This window comes from Poromitra crassiceps, assembly GCF_964638095.1.
Source record: "Poromitra crassiceps genome assembly, chromosome: 6".
Lineage (NCBI taxonomy): Eukaryota > Metazoa > Chordata > Actinopteri > Beryciformes > Melamphaidae > Poromitra > Poromitra crassiceps.
Genome location: NC_139627.1, coordinates 34,763,791 through 34,781,484, shown reverse-complemented (window position 1 = coordinate 34,781,484; position 17,694 = coordinate 34,763,791). Strand labels below are relative to the sequence as shown.

Sequence of the window (17,694 nt, the reverse complement as noted above, 5' to 3'; positions counted from 1 at the left end):
TTTCGGAAATTCTTTGTGCATCTGTGGCAGTCAGACAAAATGTATAAAATACAATACACTTCAGTACAATACAAGACAAGACAATACAATACAATACAATACAAGACAATATAATACAATACAAGATAATACAATACAATACAATACAATACAATACAATACAATACGAACGGTTGTGACATGACATAAATGTTTGCTCGCAAAGCGCTTCACACCGACCTTAGTGAAAGATGATTAGATTACTATTATTATATCTTTATAGTTTGTTTAGCAGAGTTATGCTGGAAGGTATAAAAGATCTCTGGGCACGGGAGGTCCGTATCTCCGTCCTGATGGTAACAGCTCATATTCAGTATTGAGGGTGTGATGTGTCACTGAGGAAGTGTGGATGAGAATATAGTTGTAAAGCAGGTAGCTAGCAGCAGACTACAACAACACATGATTTTTCCAGCTTACTGTATATGGCAACATAGCAATAATACAGAATTTTGAGTTTCGTTTTATTTGTTTTAATCGCTTTATATTTCTCCAGAGATAGAGATCCAGAGCATCCCAGCGCAGCTGCGCTGTCATATAGGATCTGTATTGTTAATTGCATTGTCCAGACAGCTAGCAACACAGCACAGTCTGTTCACAGGCTCACCCTTCTTTTCAGTTTATATGACATAGCAACAACATAAAAGTTTGAGTTCTGTGATGTTTTAATCAGTTTATATTCCTCAAAATTGCATCGTCCTGTGGTACAGCTTTCACTGAAGTGCACTACCACATTGATTCTCAACCTTTTTCACATCAAGGACCCCTAATTTATTCCACATTAGCCATGGACCCCCCCCCTTTGAGAGTATTAAATGTTCTAGTCCCTGTCAGTATTGTAGGTAGAGAGATAACACTGAAACTATGATGAAAATAGATTCTTATACTTTATCTAGTTTTGTTAACTTCTGAAATATATGAAATAATAATGCTAAAATTTTACAATTCATAATTTTGCCGGGGACCCCCAGGAACCCCCCCAAGGACCACTGGTGGTCCCCAGCCCCCACGTTGAGAACCACCACACTACAGTACCTTTCATACTACACCCTTCCTTCAGCCTGTTCCTGATAATGAGGAGCGAGCCTATTGTTAAGGACTGATGAAGAGGCCCTTGAAGAGGACATCATATTTACATGATGAACGAGTCAGGAGAATGATTGAGTGTGACACACAAGGCCCCCTGCTGCTAAATGCAATGGTGCCTACATCTATAATAACTTGTCCACAGCCTTCATTTGCATCATACGATCTCCCCAGTATTTCATATTGCTCACTTTCACCATCAGAATGATGAGAAAGACTCAAGCCTGCACATGCCTGCTGAATACTGAGGAGGGTAATCCTCTCTGTGTTTGATGAGGAAGATATTCTGTACTACATCATCCTGAAATCATCTGACACAAAAATGCATGTATTCACCAAGTTTCCCTAATAAGGCAGTGTCTTAATATGAAGGTGAAAAATAGAAATGACCTTGGTGTGTGTGTGTGTGTGTGTGTGTGTGTGTGAGCCTCTTCATCTGGAGAAGACGATGCTTTGTATTCCCTTGAGTGCTAAACATGCTTACATATGCCAGTTTGCATACTTTATATTTAAGTCATCATCTTGTTGCAATGTCTTTTCCTGTGCTTAAGAAGTACATGCATCAGTGTCTGGTTCAATATAAATGTACTGTACTGCGGCCTTCTTCTAAAATGTTTGGATCTGTAATATTTGCTCTACTTTGGATCCAAATAAAAGTATTTAAATGTGTGTGTGTGTGTATGTGTGTGTGTGTGTGTGTGTGTGTGTGTGTGTGTGTGTGTGTGTGTGTGTGTGTGTGTGTGCGTGCGCGCGTGTGCGTGTCTGTGTGTGTGCGCGTGTGTGTGTGTGTCTTTACACAAATGAGAGAGATGGAGAGAGAGTGAGAGAGGGGGACAAGACAGAGTGAGCGAGATAAACACTTTTGATTAGAACCCCTGTTGTCCATCAATCATCTGAGTAATGGTGTCAAAGATAGTGGGGCGGGGCCTATTACTCTGGTATTACAGTATTTCAACTATAACAAAAGCTCTTACAGTCTATAGGTCTACCTTCAGATTGACACTGGAGTCTAGGTACTGTAGATCAGGGGTTCCCAACCTTTTTTGTGCCAAGGACCGGTAGATACATGGAAAAAAAGTTGTGGACCGGTTGTCAATTTTAATGGTTTTAGTTACATCTATATTTACTCACCAGGTGGCGACAAAGGGTAAATAACAGCCTTTTGTGTTGTAATGTATGTAGCCTATACAGTATTTATGTTTTTGTTTGAACTACAAACATAAATAAACATCAACTTGAAACTATGTTTAGTTTCAAATATACATACTACAGCATGCGCTGGGACGTGTCATCAGTGATGTTAACTGGGGTTGTGAGGTGTTTCGGGTCTGTCAACATCATACCCCCTCGCCCAGTAGACCCAGCCGAGGCCGATTACGACCCCGACCTGCGTCCCAGAAGCAGCTGCTCACGGGTCAGCCTTCCTACTCTGTCTGCAACGTTGCCCGCAGAAGGGTTGATCACGCCCAATCCGCTGCAATAGAGCTAGTGCTACACCGCAGTATTGAAAGACCTTTGGTGCATGGAGGTCTAAGGCCCTGTGGGGTGATTCCAGGCCGGGCACCTCCTTCGTCTCACCAGAACCTCCCGTGGAAGAAGGCAATCCTACCATGCAGTACCATGGGCAGGGAGGATGCCTCAAGAAGGCCTGTGCGCTGCACGTCATTTGCCTGCGCCGAGCACCCCTCTCTAGCCTGAAGGACCCCAGGCCGCGCCGATCTTTGCGCAGATTTTCAGGAGGCTGATCCGTAGCGTTTGTGGATTTCTCCCTCACGAGAGAGCCAGGCTGGGGTGCTAAAACCCATCCCGTACCCGGATCATTTCAACTACCACACACAGCCTATAATATTATAGCCTATGTTTATTTAATTTAATTTTTTATTTTATTTGTTTTGGACCGGCTCGCGTCCCAGTACCAAATGCGTTGCGGCCCGGTACCGGTCCGCGGCCGGTGGTTGGGGACCACTGCTGTAGATGACTAGAGTGTGTCAGATGATGCTATAGATTAGAATGTGTCAGATTAGGCTATCGCTTCCCTTCACATTTATTTTTATATGAGGAAAGAAATAACATGTTTCAATGGATACGGTGTGTTTTCAATCCCCCAAAACAGAATGACTTGGTGGGTATAATGCGTTAATTTGTTACAATAATTAGGAGTCAAGAGGCAATTGAACCCTGTAACCCAGAGTTACTTTGCTGTGCTGTAGGTAGTGCGATGCCATGTAACATCATGTTCATACCATGTGCACATGAAGCAGTTTGAAATGCTGACTATATACAGTGCAGTGTGAGTGTGCTCCTCATCATCACTGACACTCAGCATGTAGTCTGTTGTGTGTTCTCTGCAGACCGCGGCTACTGTGACTGTGGGAAGTGTGAGTGTGATGACGGCTGGTTTGGAGACACCTGCCAGTTCCAGGAGGACTGCAACCTGTCTGGCAAGAAGAGCAGAGAGCTCTGCAGAAACCCACAGGGGGTGGTCTGCTCCAACAGAGGTACACACACAAACACACATGCATGCATGCACACACACACACACACACACACACACGTGTGCACACACGCATGCACACACACACACACACGCTGTCACAAACGACAAGGAACCCAGAAGCAGACACAGACCATGAAACGAGTTTGATGTTTAACAGAAATGTCTTTACTTAAGGAAAACGTAAAGAATGCCTAAACAGGCAATACAGTTACACTATTTTGAGAATGTGCAGTCTGTAGGTCCAGAAGGAGCTGTGGCTTGTGTGGCAGTCCAGATGGTGTTGTGGCTTGGCTGTGGTAATTCCAGATGGTACTGTGGCTCAGCTGTAGCAAGTCCAGATGGTATTGTGGTTTGGCTTTGGTGAGTCCAGGAGGAGCTGTGGCAAGTCCAGGTAGTGCAGTGGCTCGGTTCTGGCAGAAGAGACAGATGTCAAAGGAAGTCGAGACAAAAAGTTCAGATGCTCTAGACTGGCGTTCGTACTGACCTACGGTATTACAAGCAGACACTGAATGGAGGTCCCTCCAGATATTTAAAGGCCTCCAGCTGATGAGGACCCAGCTGACAGCAATCCTCCTGATTTGCCACACCCATACCTCCTGGTGCAGCTCACAGCTCCAACCTAATAGACCCTTCTCACGGGGGCCATTTTGGGTCGAAAAGGCAGGGTAAACACAGGTGCAAGCAAAACACTAATGAGGCTTTCCAACTTCCATGATTGGAATTTGGAAACCCTCATTAGTGTTTTGCTTGCACCTGTGTTTATTCTGCCTTTTCGACCCAAAATGGCCCCCGTGAGAAGGGTCTATAGACATGCACAGATAGAGCATTACAGACACAGACATGTACCATATATACACAAAGTTCATGTATGGTACATCATTGTTAGGGCTGGGTTAAAAAAATCGATTCTCCGATTTTAAATCGATTTGTATTTTAATCCTTCGATATCGATTCATATGTCCAGAGATCGATTTTTTTTATAAAAATAAATAAATAATAATAATAATAAACATAGGCTATAATATTATAGGCTGTGTGTGGTAGTTGAAACATAGTTTCAAGTTGACGTTTATTTATGTTTGTAGTTGAAACAAAAACATAAATACTGTAGGCTACATAAATGGAAATGTTTGATCATTAATATTATTATATATTATATATACTTTTAGAAATGATATAGGCTGAAATCAAATCACTGTGCATAATTATGAAAGTGTCTTTATTGACAGATGAAAAGGCTGTTATTTACCCTTTGTCACCACCTGGTGAGTAAATATATGTGTAACTAAAACCATTAAAATTGACAACCGGTCCACAACTTTTTTTCCCATGTATCTACCGGTCCTTGGCGCAAAAAAGGTTGGGAACCCCTGTGTTACATAACTGGACAGTCATGTAATTCAGGTTACAGCTCAAAAACATGTTTTAGTATCACTAACCAAATCAATATTGAAATTAATCGAATCCGAATCGAATCGAATCGGGATTAATCGATTCGGAACCTTGTGAATCGGAATCGAATCGATTCTTGAAATTTGAACCAATACCCAGCTCTAATCATTGTGAGATCTTTGTCTCTTACACATACCAGTATAAAAGCACAGTTACATTAAGTAAGGTCATTTTTTGTGTTTAGCAACACTTGGGAAACCGACTAAAACCTGGAACACTCGTTACCATCCTGTCAGCTTCTCATGCACTAAATAGGACGAACCTTGGATATGAGCCGGTATGGCGAAGGGAATCTAGTCCGCTCAGCGCCTAGAAACTGATCATACAAACAAAGTGCACGGGCCAATCAGGGACCTGCCTCGTAATTGAAAATGTAATGGACCAATCAGGGATGCCGCTGGCAAAACAGTATGGTGGCTCCTGAAGCAACGAGCGGCACATGGGTTAGGCGGGAAGGCTTTCTGCCAGAAAGGGATGATGCAGAACAAAGGAATCGCCATACAACTCTTCAAACATGTTGCATTTTTATTTTTGTTTCAAGTAGTTTTGTGTTGGTTGTTATAGTTAGGTTATGGATTGAAAATGTTCAGCTCGAGTTGTGGTTTGGGCTTGTGGCTTATTGGGTGCCTTCTGATCAGAGTACTGGGGTTTGATTCCTGGTCTGGGTTTAGGGTTTGGGCCTAACGTTAACGTTAGTAGTTAACACATTATTATTGTTGCAGAAATAGACTCAATAACAACAAGTAAACAAGAACAAGAACATGCACCAGAGGAGTTTCTGGGCAGAAATCCAGACTGATGCATAGAGTTCAACAGAATGTGAGGTCACATAATCAGGATGTTGTTGTTTTTTTACCAGGGTAAATTTCTCGAGCTGCCGCCTGAGCCTTTTTGATGCACACAGTGTGTCACATGTCCCAGGCGTGTCTTTATGTCTGTGGTCACGTGGTTAGGCAGTGGCAGGCTGAAGACACACACCATGGTGATGAGGTGGCGTCTGGGTCATCTTCCATACACTGACAGCCCCATACCCACTGTGCTGCACAGCCAAATGAAGGATACGTGTATGCGTGTGTGTGTGTGTGTGTGTGTGTGTGTGTGTGTGTGTGTGTGTGTGTGTGTGGGGGTGTGTGTGTGTTTGCTGTTTATGTAAGTGCAAATACAGTATGTGGCCTGTTTGAGCGTGTATGAATGCAAATTTACTCACAGCATGTAGCCATTTAGCCTTCTGTACTGAAAGGATATCATTCGCAATGCCCCAGCACACACACACACACACACACACACACACACACACACACACACACACACACACACACACACACACACACACACACACACACACACACACACACACACACGCACACACGCACGCACGCACGCACGCACACACACACACACACACGCACACACACGCGCACACACACACCTATACAGTACATCTATGGAGAGATGTATGTGTCTTTATTCTGTGACTGAATGTTTACATCCTGTAACCAAAGAGTGTATCTGTGAGAAAATAAATCCACTTTGTAATCAAAAAATAGATCCGTAAGCAAAAACATAGATTTGAAAACAAAACTATCAACAATCCAATCAAAGAAAAATTTAAAATTTAAATTAAAAAAATGTTTTTAGATTTTTCATTAATGTGAATTAAAAAAAGTTGCATGCAAACACAAACATTTTGTTCTCAACTCCAGACCATTTGTTTGCGAAACCATTACCTTTGCTTACAAAGCTCAACTTTTCTTTTGCGAAATTAAAAGTTTTGTTTGCAAAACCTGAGTTTTGCAAAACTTTTTCTGTTACAATAAGGGCGGGACCTACAGCAGAAAGAAGTAACGCACGTCCCTATTGGCCAGTGTCGATTGGAGTGATAGCTTGGCAACATCCAATCCAGTAAGAGACAAGGCGGAGGGCGGGCACTTGAACGGAAGTATTTCCTGAAGGAATCTCCATGCCATTTCAGCCCCAGTTATAACCACAGATTGAAGAGAGAAGCTGTGAGTATGTTCACACCAATGTTTTTATGTTTGGTCAGGTTACATGCACCGGTCCAAACATAAAAACATTGGTGTGAACATACTCACGGCTTCTCTCTTCAATCTGTGGTTATAACTGGCGCTGAAATGGCATGGAGATTCCTTCAGGAAATACTTCCGTTCAAGTGCCCGCCCTCCGCCTTGTCTCGTACTGGATTGGATGTTGCCAAGCTATCACTCCGATGGACACTGGCCAATAGGGACGTGCGTTACTTCTTTCTGCTGTAGGTCCCGCCCTTATTGTAACAGAAAAAGTTTTGCAAAACTCAGGTTTTGCAAACAAAACTTTTCATTTCGCAAAAGAAAAGTTGAGCTTTGTAAGCAAACGTAATGGTTTCGCAAACAAATGTTTTGGAGTTGAGAACAAAATGTTTGTGTTTGCATGCAACTTTTTTTAATTCACATTAATGAAAAATCTAAAAACATTTATTTTATTTTATTTTTAAAAAATTTCTTTTATTGGATTGTTGATAGTTTTGTTTTCAAATCTATGTTTTTGCTTACAGATCTATTTTTTGATTACAAAGTGGATTTATTTTCTCACAGATACAGTCTTGGGTTACAGGATGTAAACTTTCAGTCACAGAATAAAGACACATATATCTCTCCATATACATCTATCCTGCTGGGTATCACAGTGATGCATAGACGTTGTCTCCAATGCACATCTGCAAACCAGTTGGGTTCTTGGCCTTAAAGTGCATCACATCTACACATACTGTACACACATAGACACACACACACACACACACACACGCACACACACGCACGCGCACATGCACGCACGCACGCACACACACACACACACGCACACACGCACACACACGCGCACACGCACGCACACACACACACACACACACACACGCGCACACGCACACACACACACACACACACACACACACACACACACACACCTATACAGTACACCTTAAAGTGCATCACATCTACACATACTGTACACACATAGACACACACACAGACAGACAAGAACACAAACTTGACTCTTACCAAAATACGCTTGAACTGCGGCTGAGTCTGATATCTTCCACAGGCACCTGCCACTGCGGCAGCTGCATGTGTGAGAACCCGGACAACAGGGGCCTGGTGACGGGACGCTTCTGTGAGTGTGATGACAGCGAGTGTCTGGACGAGGACACCGGAGAGGTGTGTGGAGGTACGCCCCGTAGCCCCATCTTAACCACTTACTCTGTCCCAAAACAGGACAGACACCACTTGATCCTTTTCACTCTGTCTTGGGTGACAGAAAACATTAGTTCCACCTGCATTATTCCTACTTGGTGCTTGTCTACAAACTGTAGCTTAAACAGGTAATACTTTTGCTTCAACAATGTACAGTAGTTTTTAGTATCTTCCTGTTTCTAACCCACACTCACTAGACAATGTCATTGAAGCAATGTTTTGTATAGATTAAAGTTACAGTAACGCAAAGTAACATTTTTCCACATCACCATCAGGTAAAAATTGAGATGTGATGATGCCCTTTACACAATTTGAAACAAGTTCTCATACAGTAATAAGAAAAGCACATGTTTTATAAAGGTTAATTGGAAGTTAATTGTAGATTGACCTGTTGTCTTTGCTGCACTTGATGGTGTCAGCTACTCATCCCTGTGTTCCCCCAGGTTTCCCAGTGCCTGCTCATCAATGTTAATTAGTCATTCACTAATTACATTTTGAAAAAACACATTATGGCCCCCGCCTATTAGGCTTTTGTGACGAACAAAGTCATTAGAATTTGTCCAAGAATTCAAAGCAGTCATCACATGAGCATTTGAAGTTCTTAACTAAAAAAGTAAGTAATGCCACTAGAAGAATGAGGCAGAATACTGCTGAATTTCAGCTTTTCAGCCCGTTCAGATTTGTTTCTTGGTTTTCTGGTTATAAGCCTTTGAAATACCTATGGCAGTTGTCTTGTCCCATTCAAACCCAGAGAGAAACTTTAGTGGTATTCCCTTAAAGGTGCGCGGTGTAGCATTCTAACAGCACAAAGGCACATGGCTTTATGGAACAGAATAGGATGAGGGCGCTGAATGGAGTGCAACATCCCCTTTGCTGTAGGAAAGAAAAGGGGAAATGTGGTCATAACTCAGAGAAACCTAACACTAACAATACCACTGGTGTGAGAAAAAGGCTACATATCACTTCGACCATGGTCTCATAATTATTGCAAGCTGGCACAATTAATTTGACAATGATATATTGTATGTTTAAAGGGCATGGTGCAGGTTGGAGACATTGCCTTAATATGTGGAAGGGGTATATAGCAATGGGATTTGGGGGAAAAAAACTTTTTTCAATCACACATAGCTGCGTTTAGACTAGTTTTTGTAACCAGCAGGGTGCACTGGTCCATTTCATGGAACTACATTTTGTGATGTCACAGGGATGCAAAATAGTCACCTTTAGGTGACAGTCACATTTTTCAGCCCAAAATTTTCTGGGATTTCTGAGTGGTTTTATGTCTGCCCTGGTATCTGTCACCTTTTTTCACTCTCCATGACTTTGCATCCCTGTGTCAGCCCCAGCAGAACATTATCCTCTTGTGATGTCACTCCTGTTGTTATGTCACACGCCCATTTATAAAATGCCATCTTTTCCTCCATATTTATACCCTGGGGGCCTGTGGGGGGGGTGGGAGATCTTTGTCTTTTTGGAGTGTTTTCACTGTAATCATGAGCCCAAAATGTCAATTCAGATTTTTTTTTAACCTTCACCATGCTCTTTAAAGATCCTATACATAGCATCTTTAAGTAAATCCAAACTGAATTTACGTTGCAACTCCCCACTCCCCACTCCCCTTGCATTATTTTATCTACAATTTTAGTCAACTCCCTGTATTTGGAGTTGGATGAGTCATTTTTCACCCTCCACCGCTAGGGGCAGCAAAGTGAGCTTGCATCATTCTTTGCATTCTTCTCAGCCCAGAAGGAAGCACATTGCCCTGTTGCTAGCTGCTAGCTGCTAGCTTAACCGTTCAGTTGTTTTTGTCTGTCTGTGTCATGTTTTGTGCATGTTTGTTTCACTAATGTCACTCCCTTACTGCTTAGTGTATACTGTACAGTGTCTTTGAGTCCTTGAAAAGCGCTATAAGTTCCATGTAGTATTATTATGATTATGGTTATGATGATGATGATGATGATGATGATGTGATTATAAATAACTAGTCATTACAAATTGTGTTGTGCATACATTATGTTGCACATAATGTAATAATGTTGGACTCTGATCTAAATTTCAACTCCCACATCAAGCTTATAAGAAAATCTGCCTTCTATCATCTAAAAAATATAGCAAGGATTAGAGGCTATATGTCCAAACAAGATCTTGAAAAACTAATTCATGCTTTCATTTCTAGCAGGCTAGACTACTGCAACAGTCTTTTCAATGGTCTTCCCAAAAAAGCTATTAAACAACTACAGCTCATTCAGAATGCGGCTGCTAGAGTTCTAACAAGAACCAAGAAAGCTGAACACATTACACCAGTTCTCAAATCCCTGCATTGGCTGTCAGTAAATCTTAGAATAGACTTTAAAATTCTGCTAATAGTTTACAAATCTCTCAACGGGTCAGGCCCACACTACATCTCTGAAATGCTTCTACACTATGAACCATCCAGATCCCTGAGATCTTCAGGCACTGGTCTACTAATTGTCCCGAGGACCAAATCAAAACATGGTGAAGCCGCGTTCTCCCACTATGCCTCTCATAACTGGAACAAACTCCCTGAACACATTAGATCTGCCCCTACTCTGCCTATTTTTAAATCCAAGCTAAAGACCTTTATGTTTACTCTTGCCTTTAACTGCTACTAAACTACTGCCTCTCTCCAGCCCGGCAGAATAAACCTGTATTTGGCCTGTAATTTTTAATTTTTTTTCCTGTACATTTCCAACAAATGGACTGTACATGTAATAATAATACTGCCTTGTAACTTATTTAAAACAGAAATAATGTTTCATGTTTGTTAATTTGAGTATATATTCTAACTAAAACTGTCGGCTGTGTTTTTTATATATGCATTGCTTTGCTGCTTGTTTTTTCAATTATTTTTTTGTAAAGCACCTTGAATTGCCTTTGTGTATGAAAGGTGCTATATAAATAAATTTGACTTGACTTGACTTGACTTGGATTTAGTTGATAATCTAATGCTGTTAAAAAAATGTAATCAGTTAACATTCAGGTAACAACACTCTTGTTTTGCTAAAACATGTAGCCGATGCAGGGGTGGCCAAACCTTTTTGGTTGTGGGCCACATACAGAAAAATATAAGGAGTCGCGGGCCAAACAATATTAAGCGTGGCAGTTTTCAACCTGTTTAGACTGAAAGAAAAAACGTTTTTAGTATCTTTTCAAATATATAGACCAGGCCAGGGTACTGAAGTATAAACCCTTTTCCCTTGTCAACCATAAATGGGGGGGGGGGGGGGGGGGGGGGGGGGGGGGGGGGGGAGAGACAGAAGAGGGGGCCATTTTCTCGTTTTTGGTCGAAAATGGAAAAACAGAAAATGGACCCGTTTTCTCCTTTTTGGTTTAAAATGGGAAACAGTGCAGTTTAGTACCGCGACCCTTGTTTTTAAGTGGCCCTCCATGAATTTTGAGGGGGGGGGGGGGATGATAAATTCATGGCGGGCCACTTAAAAAACGGGCAGCTGGCCACAGTTGGCCCGCAGGCCGTAGTTTGGCCACCACTGATGTAGCCTATATTTAAATGAATCATGTCGAAATAGGGGTAACACTTTACAATACTGTAACACAAAAAATGGGTAGTTATTGAGGAACTAGTCAGGAACTAACCATTAGTTCATGAATAGTTAATGATTAGTCCCTGAATAGTTAATAGGTAGTTCCTTAATGGTAGTTACTTAGGAACTGACCATTAATTACCATGTTAACGAACCAGTAAGTAATGATTACTTCCTTAAAAATATTTTTATTTTTTATTTCGCTAGTTCATGAGTAGTTAATGGGTAGTTCCTTAATGACCCTTAATGGTAGTTCCTTAAAGATCCTTAATGGTAGTTAGTTACTTAAGAACTGACCATTAGTTACCATGTTAACGAACCAGTAAGTAATGATTACTTCCTTAATTTTTTTCTGCTAGTTCATGAGGGGGCACAAACATGGTAACTAATGGTAAAGTAATCATGAAGTAATGATGAACTCCCTAGTAACGACTAATTATGATGGCCTGCTTTACTTGAGGGGGCACAAATATGGTAACTAATGGTGAAGTAATCATGAACTAATGATTAATTCCCTAGTAACAACTATGGTAACTAATAGTCTGTTCTTAAGTAACTACCCATTAACTACTTATGAATTAGCGGGGGAAAAATGAAGGAAGTAATCATTACTTACTGGTTCTTTAACATGGTAACTAATGGTCAGTTCTTAAGTAACTACCATTAAGGAACTACCTATTAACTATTCATGAACTAATCATGAACTAATGGTTCGTTCCTGACTCGTTCCTTAGTAACTACCCAATTTTTGTGTTACAGTATAAGTGTTACCGAAATAGGTAATGAGGTATTTGTAAAAGGACTGAGACAGGTGAACTCATTAGTGGTTTGTGAATATGCATTCTGTTCTGCTTCCAGGCCATGGCCAGTGTTACTGTGGAAACTGTTACTGTGCCGCCGGTTGGCATGGAGACAAATGTGAATTCCAGTGTGACATCAGCCCATGGGAGAGCAAGCGGAGGTGCACGTCTCCAGATGGCAAGATCTGCAGCAACAGAGGTCTGCTTCCAGAGAGAGAGAGAGGGGAAGGAGGGTCGGGGGAAGAGGCGGGAGTCTCCTAAAATGTCTATCTGTATCTATAGGTAGAAACAGAGACGATGTGTAATCTGTCATCTAGGCAGCATTGTGCTCTGTAGTCCAACCACTCCATCTTCGGTGACCTCAATGTCCATGATATCAATACCCAGATCTGTTGTGTCATTTAAATTGACGAGATACTTTGGTAGTGTCAGTGTTTCCCCTTCCACACGTGCAGCTGGGGGATGGAGGGCCTTCCTAAGGCAGTATGCATGACAGGAGAACCTCTCTTCAGCCTATTTTCCTCCGCCTGTCTGCTACAGTTGAGAAAAAAGCCTTTGGCATCCCTCCCAAACTATTACTGCTTCTCGGAGTGGAGAGACAGAAACAGAGCAAGACAGAGAGACAGAGACAGAGAGAGAGAAGACAGAGAATAGACAGCTAAAAAAAATCCTCTCGTGTCAATTCCACTGAAACTTATCAGAGCTCAGCAAACAGGCGGTCAGAGACAAAGCTTCACTAACCTGAAACTTATCAGAGCTCAGCAAACAGGCGGTCAGAGACAAAGCTTCTCTAACCTAGCTGAAATCATCCCAGTTTTTTTTTAAGCCCTCTAAAATTAATTAGCATGGACTGGCTGAGGGCTGGCTAAGTGGTTAATTTGTGGTCAAGTGCACAGCTGTCACAGTGTGAACAACCGTCATCTGTACTCATACTTCTCATACCTCTCTTACTGAGGATGGAAAAGGGCCCGACGCGGTAGGGTTCAATAGACAACAGATAACAACAGATAACAAGGGAAATGAGATTGCCATAAAAAAAAACACCACGAGTCAATGTATGTGTAAATGGTGGCGCATAGTGGTAGCGCTGTCGCCTCACAGCTAGAAGGTTCTGGGTTCCATTCCCGGTCGTTGAAGACGTGCCCCCCCCCATGCCCCCAGTGCCCACTGCCCAGGTAGGCTATCTCGTCAAAAAGGGCCTTTTTGTGTGGAGTTTGCATGTTCTCCCCGTGCTCCTCTGGGGTTTCCTCCATAAGGCATCGGTATGGACCCCCACTAAAAAACATGTAGAAGATCGTCATCTGACCAGTGATGACAACATTTGAACTTGGTCCCCGGGCGCTGCACTAAAAAAGTTGCCCACTGCTCCTGGCTTGCCCCCCGGAGGAAGGACAAGCCTGGATGGGATAAATGCAGAGTGTGTGTGTGGCTGGCCGCATGCGTGTGTTGGGTTGTCGTGTGACAAATAAAGACGGGTTTGTCCGTCCAGTTCTTCTTAAACATAATACAATCAACATAAGCGCATTAGTTCACTCAATATATTTCTGTTTTCACAACTTCGTTTCATAGTGGTTTTCAGCCAAGAACATCTCCGGGCAAACTTCTCCGGTCAAACATGAAACCATTCTCCTCTGAATGAACCCTCTTTTAAAGCCCTGTGAAGATTAGTCTCAATGATAATAGGAGTGGGAACAAGTTGTACGATTACATACAGTAGCAAGGGGATTGATGTGATGTCATCATCCTGTATTCACCTTATTCACCACGCCCACTTTTTCTCTCTTCCGCGTTCGATGCAACGTATTTGTTCTTCCGGTTCAGCGCTAGTTGGTGGCCATTTTCAAAATAAAATGTCAGTATGAATGAAGTTTTGCAACATTCAGAAGTAAGCTACACTGCGGCCAACTTCAGTTACATGTTCATAACGTTACTGCTGCGAGGAGCCGATGGCTGTACCTGCTCGGCATTTAACGTTAGTTACAAAAGAACGTCGACAGTGTTTTCTCACTGCCAGTAGTAGGGGTTGACAGATAGGTACACAGTCAGCGCTCCCGGTCCTCGCTGCTCGTTAAGGATTTCCAATAGGCGTTTAATATTCTGATAAACTGGTCACATATATGTTACGTTCTCACCCGACAAATATTAAAACTTTAAAACAGTTTTTTTTTTTTTTTAGCTTGAAAACAGCTTTTTGGCAAGTCTAAATGACTGTGGTAGGCGTACTCTACTTCCGTGTTTAAAACCGGAAAGACGATTACGGAATGACGTCATGCAGAAGCGTCCTTGTATGGGCAAAGAATAAGGTGAATAGCGTGAGGTGTTATGCAAGACCCTGTAAAACGCCTGTGTTCTCTCTGCCCTGCCATGTTCCCCATCTCCTGCTGTGAGATGTGTGTGATGTGACTGGCAGTGCTCAGTAGATGACTCCCTTTGTGATCAGCGTGCTGACAACCCCCTCACTGTCTGTTACAGTAGGTTCACCTAGCGTCTTCACTCCAGCTAATAATACGCTCCAAATTGACATACTGTCAAGATTCTAACAAGCACACAATGCTCCAGGCTAAGTGTGTGCATGCATCTATGACAATTTCAGAGATAATAATGGTTGCAAATCCCATGGCACACAGAGAGAGGAAAAAATGACTGTTTTGTATGGAGACAGAGGCCGCTTTCCCCACACAATCAGTAAAGTGACAGCTGGATCAAAAGCATCCGGAGCAAGGGTTTGCCTGTGACAAAATAGAACGCAATGGATGCAAAGATAGCAATGGCACCCTCTTTTTATAGGACATTTTGAGCAGTAACTGATACTAAGTTGCCACAGTCTGCTCCGGTGAAGCTGAATCTGCTCCGGTGAAGCTGAATCTGCTCCGGTGAAGCTGGCCGTGACATTTGTGGCGAACATGAAAGAGCATGGCTCTATAAATCTGGGGCTGCAGGGTTGCGAGGTGGGGAGGGAGACGGGACCTGGGGCCAGGGGCCAGGTAGGCTGCGTGCCAACCCCAGACAAGAGGCTCGCCAGCTGGCCTGGCTTTCCCAGGGCTCCCCCTGCTCTGTCACTGCTGATAAGAGAAAATGGGATTTCCGCTGGCTGCTGCTCCGCTGGTGCCCTGGCTAAGACTCAGAAAGAGAGACAGACAGACAGATAGAGAAAGTCACAAGCAAATGGGTAGAAGAGTAATTCCCCTGTTGTCTTTTCGTGGGCTGGTTCTTCCGTCCATCCTTATTTTCAGTCTTCCTCCTGCCAAGCAGTTTAGGCTCTGGAGGAACATGTCTGACTCCTCCCCTCTGTTCCTCTTTCTCTCCAGCTAACTGTCTCCCTTCATTCATCAGTATGTCAACAGGCCAGAGCACCACAGCTTTCCCCATACTTTTCACAAGTCAATGATGATGAGTTGGCTTTTGCTTTGTTTGTTTGCAGTTGAATTCACACTATGTTGATTTGGCTGGTTTGGTGGGATGTCTTAACTTGTGTTTTTGTGTGCATGTGTGTGTGTGTGTGTGTGTGTGTGTCTTAGGGATCTGTGTGTGTGGAGAGTGTACCTGCTATGACGTAGACCCGTCTGGAGACTGGGGCGATATTCACGGAGACACCTGCGAGTGCGATGAGAGGAGCTGCCACGCAACCTATGACCGTTACACCGACGACTACTGCTCAGGTCAGCCTGCTGTGTTTGGCTCTGAGATTTCTATTTCACAAAAATTGTACATACCTGCACACGTATTACGGTGGCCACAGCAACATTTTAAACTAAAACAGTGTGGCCTGTTACTGTACATTTTTATCTTCTTCTGTGGTGTTTTATGGCATTTGGCATCCTTTACTACTGTATATGTTGCATTACCGCCTCCTTCTGGATTGATCCATCCACTGTTTCCCTACATTCTGTCCCTCATTTTTATAATCTCCTACACCATTTGTCCTATGACCATTCTGCATCCATCCATATAGGCCACGCCCATTTCCGCACACAAGTTTTTCCGCCATTTAGAATTTTGCCCATCACTGGTGGGAGATGACATGTTTACGATTTGCTTGTTTAGTAACTGCAGTCCGTTTCACTAACAACACGTTCCATCTGGTTTTAATACTGTGGTGCAACTTTACAGCCATAAAAGTTAACTTTCAATATAACATCACAATACATTTCTGGGAGGGACATTTTTCATTTTTCATTCATTATCTAAAGAACTAATGAACAAAGTGTGATGGATGTTGCCCCAGTGCCTACTTTTCAAAAGGTAGCTAATAATTATTCTAGAAAATAGGCTATATCTTACTGTAAATGCTATGAAGATTATATATGTACAAAAGCCTGCGTATAAAATTCCCTGCTGGAGGAGAATCAATGTCATAGTAAGCTGTGACAGACTATTGTAAATAATACATGCATTCATTCTGTTTAGGAGCTTCTAGCGCCTTCTGGATGAGGTGTTGCATGTGAAGTTCTAGCACCTTCTGGATGAATGTCGCTTATTTTGGACGTTGCATGCTCCTTGGTTGTTGCAGTCACATGGGTCTGTTAGTGACATGTTAAGAGCAGCCGTGCCCTCCTCTGAAGATAGATAACATCCCGAGTCAAGACCTTTGTTCATCTCACTCCTTTTGCCCATACATATAGCTACACATATCACAGACAACAAAGTCATACTGCAATAAAGTGCAGTATAAATTGATCAACTGCCTCAAGTGTTCTTGTTTCCATTGAGTTTTGGGGGAACTTGGAGGTGCATTCTAACAGACGCACACTTCACCATTGTAAATAGGAGAAGCCAGCCTTTAATGATTAAGCCTACGCAACAGTAATATCTTGACAATACTCTGGAGCACTGCTTGTTATGTCTCTACTTTATTGCTTGTGAGAATACAGACTCACACAGTGCCCATTTACTTTTTCAATCTCTCTCTCTCTTCCCCTCTCTCTCCCTCCACACTCTCTCTCTCCCTCCACACTCTCTCTCTCCCTCCACTCTCTCTCTCCCTCCACTCTCTCTCTCCCTCCACTCTCTCTCTC

The 17,694-nt window shown here is 42.6% G+C and overlaps 1 protein-coding gene across 1 annotated transcript in view; it reads left to right on the top strand.

Annotated features, from left to right (window-relative positions):
- itgbl1 (integrin, beta-like 1) overlaps positions 1–17,694 on the top strand; it is a 78,449-nt gene that overhangs the window by 26,938 nt on the left and 33,817 nt on the right. The window contains exons 3-6 of the mRNA XM_083638473.1: positions 3,474–3,620; positions 8,168–8,290; positions 12,738–12,878; positions 16,198–16,338. Of these exons, the coding sequence (XP_083494599.1) occupies positions 3,474–3,620; positions 8,168–8,290; positions 12,738–12,878; positions 16,198–16,338 (552 nt within the window). The remainder of the gene's footprint in view (positions 1–3,473; positions 3,621–8,167; positions 8,291–12,737; positions 12,879–16,197; positions 16,339–17,694) is intronic.